The sequence below is a fragment of the Fragaria vesca genome, linkage group LG3 (genome assembly GCF_000184155.1).
Source record: "Fragaria vesca subsp. vesca linkage group LG3, FraVesHawaii_1.0, whole genome shotgun sequence".
In the NCBI taxonomy this organism is placed as follows: domain Eukaryota; kingdom Viridiplantae; phylum Streptophyta; class Magnoliopsida; order Rosales; family Rosaceae; genus Fragaria; species Fragaria vesca.
Genome location: NC_020493.1, coordinates 25,778,973 through 25,794,918, shown reverse-complemented (window position 1 = coordinate 25,794,918; position 15,946 = coordinate 25,778,973). Strand labels below are relative to the sequence as shown.

At 36.4% G+C, this 15,946-nt stretch overlaps 1 protein-coding gene and 1 pseudogene across 2 annotated transcripts in view; both read right to left on the bottom strand.

The window, feature by feature from the left end:
* Positions 1–1,379: 1,379 nt before the first annotated feature.
* Positions 1,380–5,401, bottom strand: LOC101295321 (UPF0202 protein At3g57940-like). Its single transcript, XM_004296213.1, has 7 exons — positions 5,218–5,401; positions 4,815–4,988; positions 4,495–4,605; positions 4,327–4,451; positions 4,074–4,233; positions 1,965–2,111; positions 1,380–1,499 (listed from the first exon to the last, which is right to left on the bottom strand). Exons 1-7 carry the CDS (start codon positions 5,299–5,301, stop codon positions 1,380–1,382), a joined length of 921 nt encoding a protein of 306 aa, XP_004296261.1. The 5' UTR covers positions 5,302–5,401.
* A 2,013-nt stretch (positions 5,402–7,414) lies between these two features.
* Positions 7,415–15,946, bottom strand: part of LOC101295032 — a 17,805-nt pseudogene continuing 9,273 nt past the window's right edge. The window contains exons 4-15 of the transcript XR_184398.1: positions 12,879–12,890; positions 12,749–12,760; positions 12,496–12,658; positions 11,299–11,454; positions 10,889–10,975; positions 9,606–9,674; positions 9,043–9,074; positions 8,484–8,630; positions 8,307–8,398; positions 8,150–8,249; positions 7,965–8,052; positions 7,415–7,841 (exon numbers count right to left, since the gene is read on the bottom strand). The product of XR_184398.1 is annotated as a serine/threonine-protein kinase akt-1-like (transcript). The remainder of the gene's footprint in view (positions 7,842–7,964; positions 8,053–8,149; positions 8,250–8,306; positions 8,399–8,483; positions 8,631–9,042; positions 9,075–9,605; positions 9,675–10,888; positions 10,976–11,298; positions 11,455–12,495; positions 12,659–12,748; positions 12,761–12,878; positions 12,891–15,946) is intronic.

Below are 15,946 nucleotides of genomic sequence, written 5' to 3'. Positions count from 1 at the left end.
AAGCTTTTTTTAAAACAGAGACAGGAAGATGACCAAAACACAAACAAAAAATCATAATTAATTTCAAATTGAAATGCAGAAGTCCAAAACCCGCTATGTTTAAACGCACCAACCTTGCAATCAGTTTATCATTTACTATATCATTGAGCATGTCTTTTACAATTGATTCACTCCTAATGGTTCAAAAAATCATGTCAACGTCATATTTGTTCAAAACATTAGTAGCCATAGTCGAGCTCAATCTTCGAGAGTGCTTGTCTTTGTATGTTTAACCGTTGTCGTGCAGAAATGAAACTGTTTAGCTCATAATCAAAGCAATATATATTTTTTCATGATCATAATTAGGAAAATGCACTTGTGAAGATTAAATGTCTAGTATTTATTCAGCTAAGTGTAGGCATTGTTTTTTTAAGAGACAAAAAAAAATGAACTATAGTTTTCTCCCAGCCTTGCAAACTTTCATTTAAATCTACAGACTTGAAAAGTTTAATAGAACCTATTTAAGTTAAAAAGATAATTAGCCAGGTAAAAGCATTAAAAACAATAGCATAACAATGCCTACGTTTGAAAAGATAGTGACTGCTGAAGATCAAAGCAATTGAGCTAGTACTTACCTTCACCAACTTTTGTTTCCAGCCTGGTCCAGTTATCTCTCCAATTAGTATTCGGCGGTACTCGGTAGCAAAAAGAAGAAAGAAACGAAAATCAGATTGAAACTCAAAAAGAAAGAAACACAGTTTTCTTTATTTGAGTATATTGCATGTAAACTGTAGTAACTTTACCTGATAAAAAATGAAAATGAAATCGGCCAGCTATATACTGGAATCGATCATTGAGGTCGTAGACAGCAGAACACGCCGAATCAGCTCAAATCAGGTAATGGGAACGGTTATCCATCTTGAAATGATAAGCTCAATCTCAAACAGTATAAAAACCACACAAAAACGGAATGAAAAAATTTGAAAATTCAAAAGCACTCAACTTATCTATTCGATCTGAGCAGAGGATTGGGAAACTTCCCAAATCTATAGTCCCACGAATCCGTCTTGGGGAAAATTTATATTGCACTCTTTGCATTCAAACACCAAATTTCATGCCACCAAAAAAAATTCAAATGAAAACACAATAAAAATTCAAATGCAAACACAAAAGCCAATAAAGTCAAGCATAACAACATCAAGAATACACCTTAAAACCTAACAAATTGGATCCCGCCCAAAATCAACCAGGCACATGTTTAACAAATCCTCCATAGATTCTCACTCAAAGATATCTCATCGGCTTTACACCAAAAATGAAAAAAAAATGGATAGAACCAAAAGAAAAGGATAAGAAATACAGAGACATTAGAGCACATAAAATCACTTGTTTTCAAAACACTATTTCTTGTCTTTTAACATACCCATCTCAGGAGTCGGGTAATCAAGGGTGCCACACATGGTTCGACTGTGATTGAATGTATGCACTGACCACCCCAAATCTGCTATCTTGAGTTCACCCTGACATTAGAAATCCACATTGACATGATAAGCAACAAGTATGCATCAATAAGTAATAAAAAGGAAACATATAACAGCATAGTAAGGTATTCAGCACCTGTTGACCAATGAGAAGGTTTTCTGGTTTGATATCTAGATGAATTAAGTGCTCGGGCCAATGATGCAACATACTGCAAATACCTCATACGAAAAAAAACTTAAGAATTTCTATTCTATAAACAACTGAAAGAGAATGAATTCGTCACCACACAAAAACTTACCGTGGCTGCACGTCTTTCACTAAAGTATTTACACTTTAGGAGTTCCTTGTATAGTTCACCTTTGCCGGCATATTCCAATATCAAATAAACTCGTTTTTGCAATAATCAAAATTCCACTGCGGGTGAGTGACTCGTACCATCGTGGTTCCATTAACTAGGAGACGTTCAATGTGGTGCAAACATAAACCACCTATGAGCACTATACCTGATCATAAAAGTAGCCATAAAGACGTAGAATATTGGGATGGCAAAGATGACTTTGTATTTCAACTTCCGGGCGAAGCTGATGCTCAACCTGAGATTGTTGCAACTGGTTCTTGAAGAGGACTTTGAGTGCCACTATGTGATTGCTCTGTTTCAGGCATAGATACAGATCAAGAACTGTGTACACACACCACTAAAAGTAGGTAAACAGAGAGATACAACACCACGATGATGCATAGCAAACACTCATTCCCAACTTAAAATTGCAAAAGGACATTCCACATCATTTGATAATAAAGCACGTTATACACAAATCTCATCTCCTCTCTACATTTCTAGAGAAAAGTTTACAAAAATCAGTATATCATCAACATCTGATCACCTATATAGGCTAACCAGTGCAGTTCCTATCATCAATGGCTATAGAAGATCAACTCCATAAACCAATTTAAGACCAGCTTTTTATATTCACAAACTTTCGAAAACAAACACCCAATTTATAACCAATGCACATTGCACTATCAACGCCATATATAATCTGAACCCACAAAAACCCACCAAAAATTGAAAAGCAACATGCTTTAGTACAATAACGATTGGATCAAATACACCTTATAAACCCCAACGTAATTCTAATTAAACACTTGCTTTTTTTTTTTTGGTCAAGAATTAAACACTTGCTTTGAAAGAAAACATATCAATAATTATACCTGTAACCCGAAAACGCAGAACTACCTTCCCTATTGAATTTTCCCCTTTTCGGAACTACAGTTCGAATTAGAAAGAAAGTCCTCGAAAACTACCTCATCGGCTACTGCCGGAAAAACTGCTCCTTCGCCGGAATCGATTGCCGGATTCCGGCCACTTGCTGGAAATTGGCCATGACCTCCTCGTATTCTTCAAAACACCAAGTTCTTGACAAACAACACCCACAACAACGATTTCAGCCACAACTAAACTCAATAACTGCAACACAGCCGATCAAAACGTAATCCTTACCTCCAATCAGCTCACCACTAGAACCCAGCAACCTCTCCTTGCCAGAGATCGACCTGCAGCCCTCTGCCTCTTACTGTCCCGACCAGAAAAATTCCATCTGCTACCAAACTCCAACCACCTCCTCCACTCGGCCGCTGGGTCCGTCAAGAAGTAACCTTGCTCGTCGGAACATGGAGGAGAGGCCGGAAATGTCAAGAACTCGGTCGCTGGAGATACGCCGTGAAAACCCAAAAACAGAAGAAAGGGTTTACGAATCAAAAGATTAAAGACATGGAATCGAAGAAAACGGGAGGAGAAGAACCCTACCCCTCGCTGTTGCTGTCGCCGTCGCCGTCGGAAAACAACGAACAGTCTTGCTTCAGCTGGTTCGATCTCCCTCTATGATGGTTGTATAACGAATCGGTGGGCAGGAGGAAGTAAAGAAGAGAGAGGCAAGTTGAACGACGGTCGCCGATCGTCCAGTGCTGGTCCGACGGCGGCGGAGGAGCCCTGAGCTGGGTGGCGTCGCTCTCCCTCTCTCTGTGGACAGGTCTCTCTCGCGATAGAAAACAGCTAAGGAAGAGAGGTTAGGGTTTTTACCCAATATACCTAGAACCAATGGCCCAGATTAGAGAATGCAAATGGAGGGCTGAGATGAAAAACACTTATGGACTTACCAATTGGTTTCCTCAAATAAAAAACCAATACCGGAATTGGTCTGTTAATGATAAGGCTCTTGATCCGTGCATGCAAAATGAGAACCCCTTCATTCATTCTGAAGACAACTAACACATGCAAGATCGGGGAAGAGAAAAAAAATATACATCAGTCATCGCTCAATATTAATTAGTGTTTCTGAAAATCCATCAGTAAGAAACAGCAGAACAAGTATTTTATAAGAAATGACGTGAGAACTTTCATTTGGTTGAGAAATAAATTTAAAGTACTTTGAAAGCCGGTGTACCAATAAAACAGCAGTTTCTTTTATGTTGATGGTTGAAAAGGCATATGGTGGTACATTAAATTCCCTGAACGCATTCAGTGTAATTATTTACTTCTGTTTTAAAATATTGGTCATCTTAAAGTACAAGTGGATGTTCGGCCCTCCCAAGAAATCTTTTATGAATCCAACCTTGCCCCTGTCTCTGACAATCATTTGCCTATCTTTGCCACCCATGGGAATAGAGAGATACTTCACCTTATAATCCAATGCATCCAAACCCTTGTAAACAAATTCGAACAAGGTCTTTAAGTTCTCGGGGTTCAGTGCAATTACAAAGATATTTGAATACCTGCAAACGTATAAATATCCAACAATAATCAGCTTCCAAGATGAAATTTGTTGCATGCATTTGTATGTTTTAAGATTCAAACAATTTCAATACCCTGCAATTACTCTGCAGCAATAGCAAAGTGCAGCTGACTTCCCACGGCCACAAGCAGCACGCAAGGCAACAGTACGGAGTGCCTTATCCAATATTGCATCTAGAAATGTAGCAACAGCATTACCCTGTTCAAAGATTACAGGTAACAGTCAGACAAGAGATGTATACCTGGTCAAGCGTGCAACATTTCTTTATTAAAGGGCCGACAGGGCAGGCATCACTTAGTTGTTCTTTTAGATCCTTCAATTCCCTTTCTGACTCTGATATCCCTTCAGAGTCCTGTTGATCCAGAATAACAAATCAGTTATTAAAGCTTCATCATAACAAGCACATTACAGACAAATTAAATAAACTTTCTCCTACAAGCTACCCCAATAAGAACGGTGAATAAATAAAGCACATTGAACATGCACATTACAGACAAATTAAATAATTTTAGCTTGCAATTTTGCATATCACAAAACATGTTCTACCAAAAACAAAGTTACCTCTTTAACTGAAACTGGGGTAATTGACCTTATGTGAGATGAAATTGGTAGAATATTCAGTTCATCATCCATAACCACACATGCTTTGCACGATGCAAGTGATAATAAGAAACACTCATTAAAACAGCCTGTAGCCTGGGAATGAGATTCGGTTCGAAACCTGTCATGGACATCCTGAAATCAAGAAGCTTGCATATGAGTACTACAGAAATTTTTCACTTGAAAACTGCTGTGAAGAGCAGCTATGACATAAATATTGAATGTATAGCACCGCAGTGCTACAACAGTTAACAAGTAAATTTTTCAAATAAAAAGAAAATTACAAGGCTAAATAGTACATCGCTACGCTTAACTATAGTGTCTCTGAGAGCCGTAGCAGTAGAAGAATAGATTCATACCATACCATGGTGTATAAGTTGGTGAGTGAGGTCAAAGACCAAAGCAACAGTATGATTAGTCCGCCACCCTCCACCGTCTCTAGAGCCATTTTTGATTCTGCACTCCCTCCCTAATGTTCCTTTCTCTATGTCTCTCTAATAAAACCCTCCCTATTCAAAACCAAAATAAAAAGGCAGGCAATATATTCACAGCGGAAAAAAAAAATCACCTACATCTGAAAAATGGAGAACCTCAATTCATTACTATCAATATAATAAACTAATTGAGCTCACATCAATACTTATATCTAATTGAAGTCTCTATTAGACTTATGCATACTTTATAAAAGCAAAATTGGAACTTAAATCAGATAAAAAAATACAACAGAGTTCTAACAATACTCATCTTTACTGCACCCTTGTCACCAATCTGTCCAAGCTCTAGTCTTTGCTTGAGCTACACAGCTTCCCCAAAAGTACCAACCTGAGTATACAAACACGAATTACATTTAAGGGAATATTTAAAAACCCAATAAAAAACTTTCTGATACCCCAAGAATAACACACCATATCTAGCTGCCAGTAACACTCTTCACCTGAGCAATCCTAGGAATCATGAAGGACAACACCAATTTTAGATGCTAAAATTAATAAGTAAAGTATTTTAGCAATTCCATAAGAAATTTTAAATACTTACTCCATATATTCTTTCTCACAAACTCACCTTGATCTAACACAAAGGATTGAAACCTTCAAGATTGTGATTGCATTTGTTAAATAAAAAATCAGTGACCTGCATGCAACTTCAATGATAAAATATGGTGATCTAAATTACATAGTTTTAGATAATAATAAGAAAAGAATAAAATGTTACACTAAATTTAGTCAACGCACCTTTACCAAAAGAAAATTCACAGAAGCAATTGAGAGGATAAATCTTCCAAACAGAAAGAAATACATAAAGTGCATTTCTCATGAGCTTGGTTTGGTCTGCTTCGATAATCCTCCTGCTCATGCTGCCCAGGCTTTCCTAGATGATTTGAGTTCTGATTCTAAGGCCAGAAGAACCGGCAATTGCTTTATCATTTGGTTTCTTTTTTCCTTTTTGCTGTGCCTTTTAGGCACCCCTTGTAACCAAAAAAAGAGAGAAAGAAATACAGAAACTCAGAGAAATTCCACCTCCTTAGAGGTAAAGTACTATTACAACTGTAAAACATATTAGGCTCCATGCAAATACGATAGCTAACTCAAGGAAATCAAAAGCCAACAACCGACATCCCGTTGGCTTACAAATGAAAATTTGCCCCCAAAATGAGCTATTGACGTAAATATTGCAAAAACAATGGTAAGGGTACGTGATAGGTGGTACGCAGGTCACTTTGATGCAGTAGACAACATACGGACAAGAAACATTATTGAATCCCGAACTCAGACCAAAGCTTTTTTTTACAACAGAGACAGGAAGATGACCAAAACACAAACAAAAAATCATAATGTGAACGTCATTGAGCATGTCTTTTACTATTGATTCACTCTCCTAATGGTTAAAAAAAATCATGTGAACGTCATATTTGTTCAAAACATTAGTAGCCATAGTCGAGCTCAATCTTCGATAGTGCTTGTCTTTGTATGTTTAACCGTTGATGAAACTGTTTAGCTCATAATCAAAGCAATATATATTTTTTCATGATCATAATTAGGAAAATGCACATGCGAAGATTAAATGTATAGTATTTATTCAGCTAAGTGTAGGCATTGTTTTTTTAAGAGAGAAAAAAACAAAAATGAACTATAGTTTTCTCCCAGCCTTGCAAACTTTCATTTAAATCTGCAGACTTGAAAAGTTTAATAGAACTTATTTAACTTAAAAAGATAATTAGCCAGATAAAAGCATTTAAAACCACAGGATAACAATGCCTACGTTTGAAAAGATAGTGACTGCCCAAGATCAAAGCAATTGAGCTAGTACTTACATTCACCATCTTTAGTGTCCAGCCAGGTCCAGTTATCTCTCCAATTAGTATTCGGCGGTACTCGGTAGAAAAGAGAAGAAAGAAATGAAAATCAGATTGAAACTCATAAAGAAAGAAACAGTTTCTTTATTTGAGTATATTGCATGTAAACTGTAGTAACTTTACCTGATAAATTGCTAATAAATGAAAATCAAATCAGCTAGCTATATACTGGAATTGATCATTGAGGTCCTAGACAGCAGAACACGCCGAATCAGCTCAAATCAGGTAATGGGAACGGTTATCCATCTTGAAATGATAAGCTCAATCACAAATAGTATAAAAACCACACAAAAACGGAATGAAAAAATTTGAAAATTCAAAAGCACTCAACTTATCGATTCGATCTGAGCAGAGGATTGGGAAACTTCCCAAATCTATAGTCCCACGAATCCGTCTTGGGGAAAATTTATATTGCACTCTTTGCATTCAAACACCAAATTTCATGCCACCAAAAAAAATTCAAATGAAAACACAATAAAAATTCAAATGCAGACACAAAAGCCAATAAAGTCGAGCATAACAACATCAAGAATACACCTGAAAAACTAAAATTTGGATCCCGCCCAAAATCAACCAGGCACATGTTAACAAATCCTCCATAGATTTTCACTCAAAGATATCTAATCGGCTTTACACTGAAAATGAAAAAAAAAAATAAAAAATGGATAGAACCGAAAGAAAAGGATAAGAAATACAGAGACATTAGAGCACATAAAAGCACTGGTTTTCAAAACACTATTTCTTGGCTTTTAACATACCCATCTCAGGACGGGGGTAATCAAGAGTGCCACACATGGTCCGACTGTGATTGAATGTATGCACTGAATCTGCTATCTTGAGTTCACCCTGACATTAGAAATCCACATTGACATGATAAGCAACAAGTATGCATCAATAAGTCATAAAAAGGAAACATACAGCAGCATAGTAAGGTATTCAGCACCTGTTGACCAATGAGAAGGTTTTCTGGTTTGATATCTAGATGAATTAAGTGCTCGGGCCAATGATGCAACATACTGCAAATACCTCATACGAAAAGAAAACTTCAAAATTTCTATTCTATAAACTGAAAGAGAATGAATTCGTCACCACAAAAAAACTTACGGTGTCTTTCACTAAAGTATTTACACTTCTGGAGTTCCTTGTATAGTTCACCTTTGGTGGCATATTCCAATATCAAATAAACTCGTTTCTGCAATAAACTCGTACCATCGTGGTTCCATTACCTAGGAGACGTTCTATTTGGTGTAAACATAAGCCACCTATGAGCACTATACCTGATCATAAAAGTAGCCATAAAGACGTAGAATATTGGGATGGCGAAGATGACTTTGTATTACAACTTCCGGGCGAAGCTGATGCTCAACCTGAGATTGTTGCAACTGGTTCTTGAAGAGGACTTTGAGTGCCCCTATGTGATTGCTCTGTTTACAGATCAAGAACTGTGTATATACACCACTAAACCACCGGCTCTTTATGTTCACAAACTTTCCTAATCTGATACTCCTCCAAGTACATATTACAGGTTACACAGCTCGTCATCAAACCAATTGGAATTAGAAATAAAGTAGCATTTTATCTAGGTTGGATACACGGATATAATGCTAAGAGTGAAAGAGTTCTTACATCAACAACTCTGGGATACTTCAAGACCACATCCTACTCCTCATTAGTCCTCCACCATATTCAATGGTTTCCAAACTCATGAGCGGAGCCAATACGTCCAACCTGATCAAAGAATATACTTAGTGTGAGCAATCAATGTCACGAAAAATCAAAGGTTCATAAGTAGCAGGTTCAAATCCAGTTAAATTTCTGAATCTTAATTGAACACACCATGTCCGTGTATATAACTCTTGCACCTCCTCCTGCAACCATTGTCCAGATTCTTCACTCAGGGTTCAGAACTGTAAATTTCAAAGATGCACATGTCTGCAAGCAATTGACAAATGAACCTGATTAAAGCGGGATAGTAAACGGATATTATCTAATTAATGAGAGGTATTTCCCTATGAACATGGGGTTATTGCCTTCCGAACATTGAAAGAAACTAATATTGCATATAACCCAAATCCTGCATGAAAACAATCATTGATGAGGTAAGGCATCTGTTTGTAGTTCTCATCTAGTCCATGAATAAACTTCTGCGTTGGACTCATAAAAGTGAATTTGGATGAGAACAAAAGAATGAGGGAAACACACAGCATTGTACTAAAACAGAAGAAACATTAGATAGTATCTGTTGTTATTATCCCACCCGAAACAAAGCTAAAACAGAATAAACATTAGTATCATATGGCTTTTGTCAACTAACAGAGCAGTGAGTAGCGAGGGTAATAACAACAGAAATTGAATGCAGTTAGCGAAGTTCTTGAAAGCACCATTGTCATCCAGCTCACCTCTCATATCCAAAGGATATGGCTTTCCATCAGCCAATGCAAAAGGATTCATCTCCACAATATCGAAATCTGAAACATACGAATTGTTAATAAAGTTGTTCTTGCAAATGTATCATCAAATGAAACCGTCAAAGACTTTCAACACCCTTAAAATAGAGCGCCAAAAGAAAAATACTTGACCTCAATCTCACTTATAATCAACAACTAAGTATATAATCTGTTAATCAGTATGATTTACAAATTGAAACTCAGATTAAGCAATTATGAAATATATATCAAGAAATTGAAAGCAAAGTTTTCTTTCTTTGAGGCCATTATAATAATCAATACAGTTTTTTTTTTTTGCCTTGGTCTTGAAGGACTTGATAATGTACAAAGTATATTTAATTGATGTTCTTCCAATAATCGGACAATAATTCCCTGACAAAGTCAGATTCATCAGAGATAATGTTGCGCAAATGAAGCCATTGTAATAATCAACACATAATGATGCCCAAATTAAGCAAAGATTTCATCGATCTAGCTATTTCTGTTTTTCTGTTAATCCCGCATACCTTTTCCATAAGTAGTCCCCAAACACTCGCTATCCACTTTGTTCACACCCTGGATGAGTTGCAACACATTTAATTAGTCCATGGTTAACACATAAATGAAGCAAAATACAATCTGATGAAAACCTGCGCGATGCAGCGGAACAGAAAATAGTAACATTTCAAGGTTTGATTAACAAAAAGTAACTAAATCTACTTACATAAAATAAAATATATGCGAAAATGACGAAATCTGAGGACTAATCAGTCTTTCTCTGAATTACACAATGATTTTATGCTCCTAACTTGCGGCATCACCTTCAGCTTCTTCATATCTTCTTTCGGTCACTTTCTGCACCCAAAAATCAAAATATCATCACAGGTAGTAAAACAAAACAATGTTAAAAGAAAGTGTTTCTTCTTATACTCAAAATTGATTTGTACCTGAAGATCGTTGACCTCAAAGAAGCTTGGAATCAACACAATGATAATCGGCCATTACCATCTGAAACCAAATAGCAGTAGCAGTTACGATCAATGCCTAGTACCAATTGTTTATCAGATTTCATCTAATCATAGCATGAAGTTACTAACAATATACTTACCAAATTTGGAACAATCTATGACTTCTTGCTCTACGTACGAAAACATAGAAGGCATCCGAAGGTCACATTACCTTGCAACTTCAAGAAGCAAAATCGATTTTTTGAAACTGAACACATACACTAAAGCATACATATAAAAGAAACTAACAATCCATTTTCCGTATTAGATCACCCATGCAGAAATTCACCAAAAATTGCAGTCCACTACCTTTCCCATCATGAGTTCCAATGCTCCCTGTATAAACAAAGAACAGAAGGTAAGTGATTTAACAGTAAAAAAAACTTCATCAAGTAAGTGCTCTGTGTAGGGAAAAAAAATCATTCACTATTCGACCTACTCCTCTTTGCTAATAGTCGGGAATATTATCAGAAAATGAAGATATGTACCCCCATAACTTCACTTAGTTTAGCAACTCATCTAGACTCTGAGATGCCGCCATCTGATCAACTGTCTTACACGTATTGTGTTCAAAGCATCAATGGTTAGAAAGAAATACTTAAATAGTTGAAGCAGCTGTAAAATTTCACCACTTTTAGTGTATGAAATGCAATGCTTACTTGTTCGCCCCTGCAGCCTCCTGCAGCCTCTAGTTGTGAGGCCTTTGTTACAATCCATCAAGTCTTGTTCAAGGAGGCAGATAACTGATCCAGTCACAAACTTGAACTTGCTGATACCTTCAATAGCACCAATAGCTGACAACCCCCAAGAAGAGCCTATACAGTTCACACTAGTACCGTGAATGATTCAAGAAGACGCATATAAGGACAATGATCACCAAGATTGAAATACAAGCAATGCAAGCAGTCCATTGATTTGTTAATGATTTGATGCAATGATCTCTCCAAATAGCACAAAGCATATTGGACACTAATTCTATAGCTCTGGCACTTCATTAAAGACTTATGGAGAACCAAAGCAATAATGTAATAAATCACCTATTATGAACTACTACCTACATGCACAACAAAACAACATATCTATTAAATTAGGAAAAACAGGCTACACATGAAATGGTAGAAGTGTGGAAAACATGTAGACATGAACTAATACTTCCAGATCCCTATTCAAATTCCAATGACCATAACTTGATATGAAAAGCAGAATAAAAACAAATCTCAGATAAAAAAACTAAATGGGAGCAAATTCATTCACACAAAACTCATTAACCATCAAGACATAGCAAATTCCATTTTTCAAGCCTATAGACTCGATGGTGATAAGAAAGGCAGCAATTAGAATTCCTAACAATCAACTTACCATTCAACTCCCAAAAAATGTTATAATTTTTCTGGGAACACAATTTGTACAGAAAGAATAAGAAGAAAATATGGAACTCAGAACCCAATCACTATTCACAATCTTCTGTGTAAACTTTAAAATGAAAAATCAAAGTTAGCTACTCTCCCTCTACTCCCTTCTCATATCTAATTCCACAAAACCCAACTCAAATAAAATCTGAAAGAAAGATATCTGATTGCTCAATCAGATCTTCTATTTTGATCAAAAGGGTGCCACATCAATCAGATATTCCTATTTGATCAAATGACCTCAAAGACCACAATTCAGACACTATCCAGAATGCTATGGAAGCTTCAAACATAGAAAATGAGGCGATGGAGAGGGAGACCTGCAAAATTAACAGTAGTGGGACATTGAGATCAGTAAGAAGATCAATTGATTAACGGGGATCAAAAGTACACTTTCAAAAAACTAAAAGAAACTCATATCATATCAAGTAAAGAAACCCAATTTACAGCTTACATACAAAAACCAATCCCTATACCTCTCCCTAACATCACCATACTCCATCTCATGCTCCCTACCTCTAGTCCCCCAGTTCCTCCCCCTCTCGACATCCCGCCAGAAACTGTCTCTCTGCCTCTCCCTCTCCCTCCACCGAAACCCAATCTCCCTCCTCTACTCCTCACAGAAACTGAAAGTTAAAAAAACATTGTTTACCAAACTAAAAAGGGAATAACCTAACCTGACCAACAAAATCATAGTAACCTTGACTACAAGCTACAAAACCAGAAAAATACCCATAGCATCAACCCAACATTCAAATACTGTGATTTTGAAATACCCTAAACCCAACCTACAAAACCAAATACCCAAAAATAAAACCCGTCAAGCATACCTGATTTGAGACCTGCCCAATATAAACCAAATTTCAGCCAGAAACTGATATTTAGAATGCCAAACCGTAGGGATTTCCTGCGGATCAACATCCTTATTGTCAACGGTCAAACCTTAACCGGTAAACCTAGATAGATACAACGAAGAAGAAGAAGAAAGAACCAAAATCGAACTAACAGTAACCGATAAAAAAACAAAGAGTTGACAGTAAATTCAGTTACAAAATCCAAGCATAGAATAATTAACAAAGAAGAAAGAAGATCTGGAGGCTTGAGAAAGAAGATCGGGAGGCTTGAATAATTACAAAATCGAACTAACATTAACGAATTTGATCTTCGATCGATCAGTCTACTCTTTGATCTTCGATCGATCAGTCTACTCTTTGATCTTCGATCGATCAGTCAACTCTAGTCTCTCCCTCTACATGCTTCTGTTTGGAAAGAAAAAAAAGGAGGCCAGATTCTTCCAGAGGTGTGTGGAGCAAGAGAAAGGGCAAAACCGATGAAGGAAGTGACGAAAGAGAGGGAAGGAGAGCTTGAGATCTGGAAAATGATTCGGTGGAGTTTTGAGAGAGATCAAGAGAGAGCAAGAAAAAGAATTAGAAAACGGCAAGATGCAGGCCCAAGCCCGACAAGAACAGTAAGGCAGCGCAAGGCCGCATAATATAGAGTTAAACTAGGATGTATGCCCGCGCGTTGCAGCGGGTTATGTAACAGATATGCGCCTGTTTTTAAATTATGCTTCCTAATAATATCATTATACACTGGTCATTTCATTGTTAAACTACAAAACTAAAAGAAACCCCCAATGTCATGCTATAGAACTGGACTCGCACCTCTTCTCTTCCCACGCGCTGAACTAAGGACTTACATAAGTTCCTTGCTGTTTCAAATGTAAGGTAGTTTTCTGTCAGTGTTGATCTGGATGCTGTTGGCTGGCACTAAAAACTGGGTAGCAAGATAAGGAAACAATAATGTATCATTAAACAATGAAATTCAAATGATGCCAATATCTAGAACAGTAACATACGAAATTTAATGGCAAATAAAAGAGGGATGCTGATATTGCAAAAAGTTTAAGATACATAGTTAGGGATACAGAGATGCCATGCGCCATGGATTTGGTGAAGGTACGATTTAAAGTTCCCTATTGATTTTAGAGTTACTTTGATAATAACCAAGTTCCAACTACTATTTGTAGCTCTTGCTTGTACATATAAGCAGACATGCATGCATATATAACAGTAAATCACAATTCTCTTACAAATTCATAATCAGATGAAATATAACAACTGCAATATAAAATCAGATTAACCAAGTATGTTCATAGCTCTTTATTAATGTAAAGTATTAAAAAGTAATTAGATGTTGAGTTCATAACTAAGCCGGATGTGCAATAGAGTTAAAGATAAGCATGCGTACAGGATCTAGTATTTGTGACCATTCTATTAACGACCTGTTCATTTGGGACAGATGAGAGTCGATTGATGACTTTAAACATGAAGCATCAGGTGAACTTACTATCAATCTGCTCCTTCAGGGTCTCGAGATCCTATTAACAAATAACATAAAGTCAGAAGTGTACGATAGAGATATTATAATCAAGAACAACACAGAGTTGTAAGGCGGTTCGACTAAAAATAGTATATAGTTAAATTTCCTCTCATATTGTCACTACACAGAGTTGTAAGATGGAGAGTAAGAGACAAAAACAAAATCGTTGTGTACAAAAGACACAGTCCCTGAACTCATATTCTCTATAGAAACAGGACAAAGGTAATGCTTGCTAATTCACACCTTTCATACACAATGGTAAATTTAATTAATTCAAAGTAGTACAGTATCTCACATCCTTTTGCAGTCCAATTGCAGGTGTGAAAAAGAACTTGCATTCATGTAAATAAACAAGGATGATGCCCGTGGCTTGCCGCGTTTTTTGCAACGTTGCCTGTGTTAATGGAGTACGACAGTTTCATTCATTTAATATTTTCTTACCATGTGGAAGGACAATATATATAAGGGTTCTTTGTGGAGAGCAAGAATAATTAAGGCAACACTCTAAACAGTGAAAACTGTAAAAAAAATTATATGTAGAAGTGGAAATGCAAATGGAATAAAACAGTTGAAATTGAACATGAAAGATACATGAAGAACCATCTTCTGTTAAGAATTCTATGAAATTAGATACATCATACATATGAAACTATCTTATAATTTAGGGTATAGGTATGCCTCTCCTCACACCGGCAGTAGAGAAAACCATCCAATTGCTTTGTTATTATAGGTTATATGGTAAAAGTATGCCCCTGGTCACATTGAAACGAATGAACACTTCTGCAACTGAAATCTTAGTTTTCCCTGAATCAGAATATATAGGTAATCATGAACAGAAATGAGGAAACGCAGCAAGACATATATATTGAGAAGGGATAATTTTAAGGAATAGTGATGCTAAGTGTATTTAGCAGTGTTCACAAACATAAACTTGCATAGATCATAGACAGGAACATGGTAGTTTTAATTTTAATTCGAAAAAAAGATGTATTTTATATTATATTAGAAAAACAAATGATTCATACATAATGCATACATTTGATCAGTTTTCAGAATTTCAGCTTCCAGTTTCAGTTTTGCAAGTGTTAGAATATTGCACCAATGCATTTGATCAGCTTCAATCACATTCTGGCAATGCATAATGCATACAATTACGATGGCACATTTACAATAGCGTATTTACAACAGATGAACTTAGATGAAAATGACCACATCCCTTAAACTATTAGGAAGGTACTAATGAACAATGAAAACAAAATATCAAAGAGATATGTCATCGAAAGCTACTTAGATGAAGTATTGGAAGTGCTAAACCTTGATAGATTATGGCGCATGCTTAGGAATGCAATAAGAAGAAACATCTATTGATCAAAATTAACTTATAGAATACTGCTAACCAAGTTCATGGAACATTTAGAATTTGAAATGTCACTATATTCAACCAATCAAAACAACTATTTAACATGTCCCAGCTCTAACAGATCGGCCTATCTCTGCAACAGAAAATCAGAATCTC

What these genes read in the sequence shown, in the direction of transcription:
- LOC101295321 (XM_004296213.1), bottom strand. Translation starts at nt 5,301, where the DNA reads ATGGCTCTAGAGACGGTGGAGGGTGGCGGACTAATCATACTGTTGCTT. An exon ending in AATGTTGCACGCTTGACCAG is followed by an intron (nt 4,452 to 4,494) that starts GTATACATCTCT and finishes ATCTTTGAACAG; the next exon opens with GGTAATGCTGTTGCTACATT. An exon ending in TTGTCAGAGACAGGGGCAAG is followed by an intron (nt 2,112 to 4,073) that starts GTTGGATTCATA and finishes TGCCTGAAACAG; the next exon opens with AGCAATCACATAGTGGCACT.